This window comes from Leishmania donovani, chromosome 24 (assembly GCF_000227135.1).
Source record: "Leishmania donovani BPK282A1 complete genome, chromosome 24".
NCBI classification, from domain to species: Eukaryota; Euglenozoa; class Kinetoplastea; order Trypanosomatida; family Trypanosomatidae; genus Leishmania; species Leishmania donovani.
In genome coordinates, this window is record NC_018251.1 from 142906 (window position 1) to 150233 (window position 7328).

A 7328-nucleotide genomic window follows, 5' to 3' on the forward strand; every position below is an offset into this window, starting at 1 on the left:
CACTCCTTCGCGCCTAGAATCGCATATGCGGGTGCGCGTGTGCGCGCTTCACCACCACCACAGCCCCCTCTCGTTGCTTACTGACGCCCGTCACGCCCTCTCTTCCGCGAAACACAACAAAGAGGTGCTTGACTGGCCCACGTGAAGAATGTCGTCGCACCGCATCTGCCCCTCAGGCCACCGCCATCGAAGTGTCGGTGCAGATAGGCGGTCTTTGCAACCCGTACCCATGTTTTTACCCCATCCCCCACACCACTACCACCACGAACTCGCGCTTCTCTCGCCGTATCTCATCTCGACCCTGTATCACGCTGTGCCATGTCGCCGCGGTCGACCCCGCAACGAAACGGCTCGCTTCACGGAACCACAAACACACGCACATATCCAGAAAAACGCGCGCGATCGCTCGTGCTCCTCCCCTCCCTTTCCCCCTGCGTCTTCCTCTTCGCCTTGTTCGCTCCTTTAGCTGCCGTCGTCTCCGTGGAGAAGTGCACTCACGCCGATAAGCGTTTTTCTCTGTCTTCTTTGCGATACACACGCACACGCACGTACGCCAGATACGTGGGGTCTCTCGTGCCGCCTCCCCAACCTTTCCCTCCCGCGGTCATACCACGCGTGCTTGCGCACACACGCGAAGGGCGAGCGAGACGCAAGACCGGTCACGACAGTAGCACACAGGCAAACGAAGCAACAAGATGCCCAGCGACGAGAGCCGGTGGTGCTTAATCGAGAGCGATCCGGCGGTGTTCAGGGAGATCATCCAAACCGTCGGTGTGAAGGGGGTCTCCGTGGAGGACCTCATTATGCTTGACTCCTCGATGCTGGAGCAGTACGAGCACGTCTACGGCCTTGTGTTGCTGTTCAAGTGGCAGTCGTCGGAGCAGGCGCCGCCGCTCGGCACCGTCGTGAAGGACGCGCCGGTGTTCTTCGCCAAGCAGGTGATACACAACGCCTGCGCCACGCTCGCCATCATAAACACGCTGTGCAACTACTCGGATCAGGTGGAGCTGGGGCCAAAGGTGCAGAGATACCTGAGCTTCTGCCAGGAGCTCGACCCGGAAATGCGCGGCTCGCTTCTGGACAGCTTCGATGAGCTGCGCGAGGCACACAACTCCTTCGCACCACACTCGGCGTTTACGAAAGACGGGCCGTCGCCAAAGGACGCGGATGTGTATCATTTCGCCTCCTTTGTATACCGCCACGGACACATCTGGGAGCTCGATGGGCTGCAGGAGGGCCCGCTGCAGTGCCGCGAGGCGACGGAGGCGAACTATCGAGAGGCGCTCGTGGAGGTCGTGCAGCGGCGCATCGACGACATTGCAGCGAAGGACACGACGGGTGCCGGTCAGGGCATCTCCTTCTCGCTTATGACGATTGTGGACGACCCGGTCACGGTGTTGGAGAAGAAGATTGCCGCTCTCCAGGCCGAGGAAAAGCCGACGACGGCGCTCGACGAAGAGCTGGCCGAGATGCTGTCACTGCGCAAGAAGGACAAAGAGGCTAACGTGCGTCGCCGTCATGACTACAATGCCATGATCGTGGCGCTGCTGAAGTCCCTGGCGGAGCGTGGCAAACTGGAGAAGATCGTGGCGGAGGTGCAGGCGAAGGCCTCCAAGTAGAGTAACACGAAAGACACCGTAGATGTGATGTGGATTCTGCGTTGCCACAGTGGCCGTGGTGCACGGTGGCATGCGAGAGCGTCTTCTCAGTTGTGCGCTCTCCCTCTCTCTGTCTGTCTGTCTGTCTATGCCTCCTCCCTCCCCCTCCCGAATTCCTTGACCTCGAAGGAACAAGCTCGTGCATCTCTGTACGTCTCTGCCTTTCTTCGTGGTCTTGCACATGCGGGCGGAGTGATCTGCGCTTATTAGTTTCCCAACGTCGTTTGTGTGCGTGTGCGTGGCACGCTCACGCGCGTCTGTGTGTGTGTGTGTTTATGTGTGTATGTTTGTGTGTGTGTGTGTCTGTGTGTTGACGAGCTACCCTGTTCGCCTTGCCGTTTCCCTTCTCTCGCCGCATCTGTTGGTGGACGAAAACGACGACGACGGCGGGTGCTGCAGAGCCAAAGAGAACGGTGCGCGTCCGCTTGAACGGCGGCACTTCGCAAGGGGATGCACAGTGTGGTGCCCTGAGCGTGTATGCCTGCGCTTCCCATCACGGCCCTCTCGCACCCACCTTCGCTAACGTACAGGATCGGTGCTCATCATGCCCGACAGAGTCGACGATTCCCGCACAAGAGTGCAGGCCCTCATCTGCGTTATGAAGGGGGTGGGGAGGGGGATGCAGCGACGAAGATGTCTCCTCCCTTTCGTCTCCTTAGTCTTCTCCTCGGCGCCAGTGGCTTCCACGGAGTAGCAGCGACGTGACCGACTGAGCGGCTCTGCGCCCTCCCACCGGCACAGACACTTGGAGCCTCTCCTTCTTCACGCCTCCTCCCTCCTCTTGTCCTCTTTCCCGCCCTTTGGTACCCTGCTGGCTTCGCCTGCGCTTGTGTGTGTGCATGCGGCGTCATACCCCTGTGCCCGTCGGCCCGTTGTTACCCTCACGCGCATGCGCTCTCCCTCCGCGCGCGCCACCCCCTCCCGCCCTTCACAGGACGAAAACGTGCCTAGCGTACTTCTGCTACGGTTGTCGTTGTCCAATAACGTCCCCCACCCCTTCTTTTTCGTCTTATCCTGATTTGACCCCCCCCCAACGCGTCCATGAGAAGGTTGGCACCGCTCCTCACCACCGCTCCATCCCTCTCCTCCGTCATCCTCAATGGGCCTAGCACGTATGGAGGCGCACGCGCGATGTCGCCGTGCCGCGCCATAACGACGATGGCCGTCTGCGAGGCGTCGTCGGACGCACTGACCACCTTCACCTCCTTCGAAGTGGAGAGTGAGCTGTCACTTGCACAAGAAGACCTGGAACAGCTGCAGTCCGTTCTGCAGAGTGTTCGCTCATCGTCGAATGCCCCGGCCTCTGCGAAGATGCGGCACGTGTCAACGCCCTCACCGCCGAGGCCGGCTGCGTCGTCGTCGGTCTCTGTAACACCACCGTCGATGAAGTCTTCAGTGGCATCAACGCCACCGTTAAGGGGCCATCCGCTGCCTCTCGTACGCCCTCAGCCCGTCGCGCTGCCAGCTCTTCTCCAGCGTCCACGGTGGCACAACGTGGTCCATGAGCGCTACAGAGCGAGTGTGCCCGGGTACGTAGATGCCTGCGCCCAAGTGCTCGCAAATGTCCGCAGCATGTGGGAGGTATGCGCGGCGAACCGCCGTCGCCGCGAGGCGGCTGGGGACAGTTGCTTCGCCGAGCACGTCAACACTCTGCTTCGTCACGCACACGCCGACGCGCTTCTGGTGCTCTTGGAAGGGGTGACCGCCACCCACCACGGCGGCGACGTGTTTGCCGACGGTGCTGCACCTTTCCGCTGCGAGCTCATCCTGCACTTGGTCCGAAGCCTGGCAGGGCGGCCAGTGGAGCTGAGTGGAAAACATATGGCTCACCTGAGCAAGCTTCTGCTGAGCTGCCCTCACCTGCTCACCGCCGCCCCTCCTTCGCAAAACAACCTTTCGCAGGCGCTCGCTGCTGAGGTGCAGGAGGAAGTATGGAGCGCCTTCACGTGCTTGTGCTATGCAACGCGCCGGAGTCTGCGCAGGCGACAAAACGTCGAGTGCCTCGAGGCGCTGCTGTGCGGCGTGTACATGCGAGTCCATCGCGATCCCGCAACCGTACAGAGTAGCGGCAGGGACAGTCGCACCTCACGCCTTGCCTCTGCGATGCTGCGGAGCGGCGTAGATGCAGGAGACGGCGGGTGGCAGAGCCAATACGCCGGCCATCCTCTCCCGCCTCACCTCCTGGCAAAGGTACGGCAGGCAGCGCTATGCCACCTCGTGCATCGCTGCTTGCTCAGAGGTGCTCTGGCGAAAGTCGGTGCTGCCGAGGAGGCCAATGAGGAAAATGCACGCCTTCTCCTCTCTTGGGCACTTCTGCTGGCGCGCGAGGACATGGACCCTGTCGTGCACGCTGCAGTCGTTTATAGACTACGCAGGAGCCCAGGGCTGGCAGAAGGCGGCTCACCCGCTGGCGCTTCACCAGCTTGTGTCGAGTCGTGGAGGCGGCTGGCCCTTCGTGTCGAAGCAGTACTACGCCCCTCCGGGCTCGGCGAGCAGCGTGCCACTGCGCTGGCTACCGGTGCCGAGGTCTTTCAGCGAGTCGACCGGACTTGCAAGGCCACAAGGGGGTGGGCGGTGTCGTCCATGGACCGTCGCCTGCTCGCAGCGCTGCGTGCGCAAAGGTTTGCGCAGAAGCACGTCCCACTGCGGCTAGGGAGCGCAACGGAGCCGGTGGTATCACGGAGAGTAGGAGCAGCTCGGGCACGCACGAGAGACGCGGCGGTGCAACGTGTGTCAGACGGCGCAGCCGCCGCATTGCACGCGTATGCTCGTCTCCGGTGGGGACCGCTTAACATCAGTGAGGCAGAGCAGTTGGTGACTGATGGTGCAACGTTGGCGTTGAGCGCGGCACCCACGGACGGAGCTCGGAGAGAAGCCCACGCGCCCGTTACGGAGCGCATGATTGCTGAGGAATGCGAGGATGTCATAGAGACCGCCGCAGATCTGCCACTGCACGCGTTGTGCCTCGCCGAGGTCCTCTGTGTGCGCCTCCTCCGTTGCATGCATCGCTGGAAGGGTACATCGCTCGGCGGCGTCATTGCGCCTCCTGCCTCGAGTGGCACCCCGCAAGCGTCTCCAGCGGTCCTGCCCGCTTCGCAACAGCGCCGCGTTCTCGCAGCGCTGTGGAAATTGTCAGCCTACACGCGCGCCGAGGTGGTCACTGCCGCGCTGCTTGAGCTGCAGGGCGAAGCGCGCACCACCGCGGCAACTGGCAGAAGCGGCAATGTTCATTCGGACCCTTCTCGCACGGCGCCGCCCAGTGCGCGGATGGGGCTGTCCATGCTCCCGCGCGCTTGTTGGCCACTCATCGGCGCCGTATGCCGGCACGCAGAGGATGCGGTGCATGTGACGCGCGAGTTGATGGGCCATCGTGAGATGATGGCGGCTCCCCTCTCGCTCGCAAGCCTTCAGCGGCTACGCGAGTGGTTGGTGGCTCTCCCAGGCTCGCTGCACTCCGCCCACATGGTGAAGGCGCTCCGTGAGTGGGCAGAGATGGAGAAAAGCAAACTGAGTGGCGCTTCGTCGCGTGCCCAGGCATGCCTCACGGCTTGGGACGACGTGGTGCGGACGGCGTTGGAACAGCACGCCGCACAAGCACTTTTGGCTGCGTTAGACGGACAGTCTGCTGCCGCTGTAGCGGCAACCGGGCCATGTTGCACCCCTTGCGGTGAGGAGCTGCGCAGCACGTATGCCGTAATGACGGGCCCTGCCTCCGCGCAGTTGCGACGGATCCAGTGGATCGCAGAGGCCAACAGCAGCGCAGTGCGAGAATGGCGGTGGAGCATGGGTGTTGCGTCTCCGCTCATCGGATGGACAACAGTGGGCCGATCTGCAAGCTTGCTACACCACACCTCAGCGCTTCCTGCCGCAGTGCTCGTGGTCGAAGCGACAGAGGCAGACCTCACTGACACAGAACACGATGCGGCGGTACGACTGCTGTGTCAGCGCTGCTTCTCCGGCCTTTCCGGCTCCGACACGTTTTCTTGGAGTGATCGACTCGCCTGCCGAGCTCTGGAGCGGGCTCAGGCGATGCCAATACCCACCACGCAGCTAGGGGTGAGGATCGACGAGGGTCTGGCCGATGACCATTCTTCCGCCGCCGACGGCGATGCCGATGCGTCATCATGTCAATCGAAGCAGTGCAAAGGGAGCATCGTCTCTGCTGCTGCCCTGCACTACCTCCTGGCTAGGGGGAACACGACCACGTCATCAGCCACAGCAATGGCAACTATGTTTAGCACCGCAGAGCTGGGCGATGCCCTTCAGACACTTTCAGTGTACGTCGAATTCCTTGAAAAGACGCGGCGCAGTGGTGTCTACAATGATCCGTGCGGCGAGCGGGCGATCGATCGTCGACTTAGGTGCGCCGCGGCCGCCTATGTGAACTGCCTGAGCGACACCTGGCACGTTACCATGCGGGCTGCACCGTCGTCAACGTCTGCAGCGCCGCTCCACGTCGCCGACAAAGTGGTGCTTCTCACGTGTTTTCCTGCATTCTACCACTGTGCGCTACGACTGTACGATAGACTGCTGTGGGACGAGGCGGAGCTCGACAAGAGCGGCGACGAAGTCTTAATGAATCTTCCCTGCCTCTCTGGTGCCCTTCATGAGGCCGCGTTTCGTGCCCTGGTGCGTACACCAGGAACAAGTAGGTGCACTATCGAGACAACTCTGTTGCTGGCCGACCGTGTTGCGCGCCGATGGGCCGCTCGGGGAATGGTGTCCTCCTCCTCGAGCGTCCCCCATTCAGCCGTGGCGTCGACCCCTTCGCTGAAAGATCACCAGCCAGCGTTCTGCGTGCCACTCTCAGTCTATCAGCTTGTGCTTGCCACGTACGCAGCGGATCGAACACCACTGCCGCAGCGCGTGCGAGCGTGCTGCGAGGCGGCGCTCCGTCGCGAGGAAAAACGTCAATGGGAGGGCCCTTGTAGGGCCCTTTTTCATCCCCCTCCCCCGCGCCCCGACCTGGAGTGTGGGTCCGAATCAGCACGGGCACATGCACACATACGCCACCAAGAAAACGATCTGAGCGGAGATAGCCTCTCCGACACGGGCACCCCACCGACACGGCAGGCATGCTCTGAGCCCTCTGCTACCTTCTCTCACCGCACGCTAGCACGCGTGTAAGCGATGCACAAGCACCCACAGGCGCTTTCACAACCGTGTCCATCGTAGTCTTGTGTGCCGCATTCCAGTTGCCACCACCATCACCACCACACACTCTCGTGCACACGGCCGTCCAGCGAATGCGCAAGACGCATCTGGCCCTTTGTGCTCAACACCGTTGGTGGGCTGACATCATCCTTGCCGGCTCGTTGGTCTCTTTTCGCCGAGGTGCTCCTTCGGGGTGTTGTGCTTTATTCGTGCGTCGCCCGCACTTCCTTCCCTTGCGCTTTCTTTTCCGAAGGTCATGTAAGCATCCACCCCGTGCGGAGCCGCGCAGGAGCACACACACACACACACCACTCATGTGCAGCGGCCGCGTGTGCGCCAACGCATCGCTCCCTGGTGGTGGCTGCGGGTGGCCCCCCTCCCCGAGACGAAGAAAAGCCGGCGGCATGCCAGCAGCGACTCCCCCGCGTGGCGGAGCTCCCTCGCTCGCCGTGGGCAGAGGGTGCGGCGCAGACAGACATCAAGTCAGGAGCGGCCGCACTGCCCCCTAGCCCCCAC

At 62.3% G+C, this 7328-nt stretch overlaps 2 protein-coding genes across 2 annotated transcripts; both read left to right on the forward strand.

Moving 5' to 3' along the window:
• Nucleotides 1–695: 695 nt before the first annotated feature.
• Nucleotides 696–1619, forward strand: LDBPK_240420 (ubiquitin carboxyl-terminal hydrolase, putative; the record flags this gene model as incomplete). Its single annotated transcript, XM_003861084.1, has 1 exon — nt 696–1619. One exon carries the CDS (start codon nt 696–698, stop codon nt 1617–1619), a length of 924 nt encoding a protein of 307 aa, XP_003861132.1.
• An 878-nt stretch (nt 1620–2497) lies between these two features.
• Nucleotides 2498–2767, forward strand: LDBPK_240430 (hypothetical protein, unknown function; the record flags this gene model as incomplete). The annotated part of the gene is made up of 1 exon (XM_003861085.1): nt 2498–2767. One exon carries the CDS (start codon nt 2498–2500, stop codon nt 2765–2767), a length of 270 nt encoding a protein of 89 aa, XP_003861133.1.
• Nucleotides 2768–7328: the final 4561 nt, after the last annotated feature.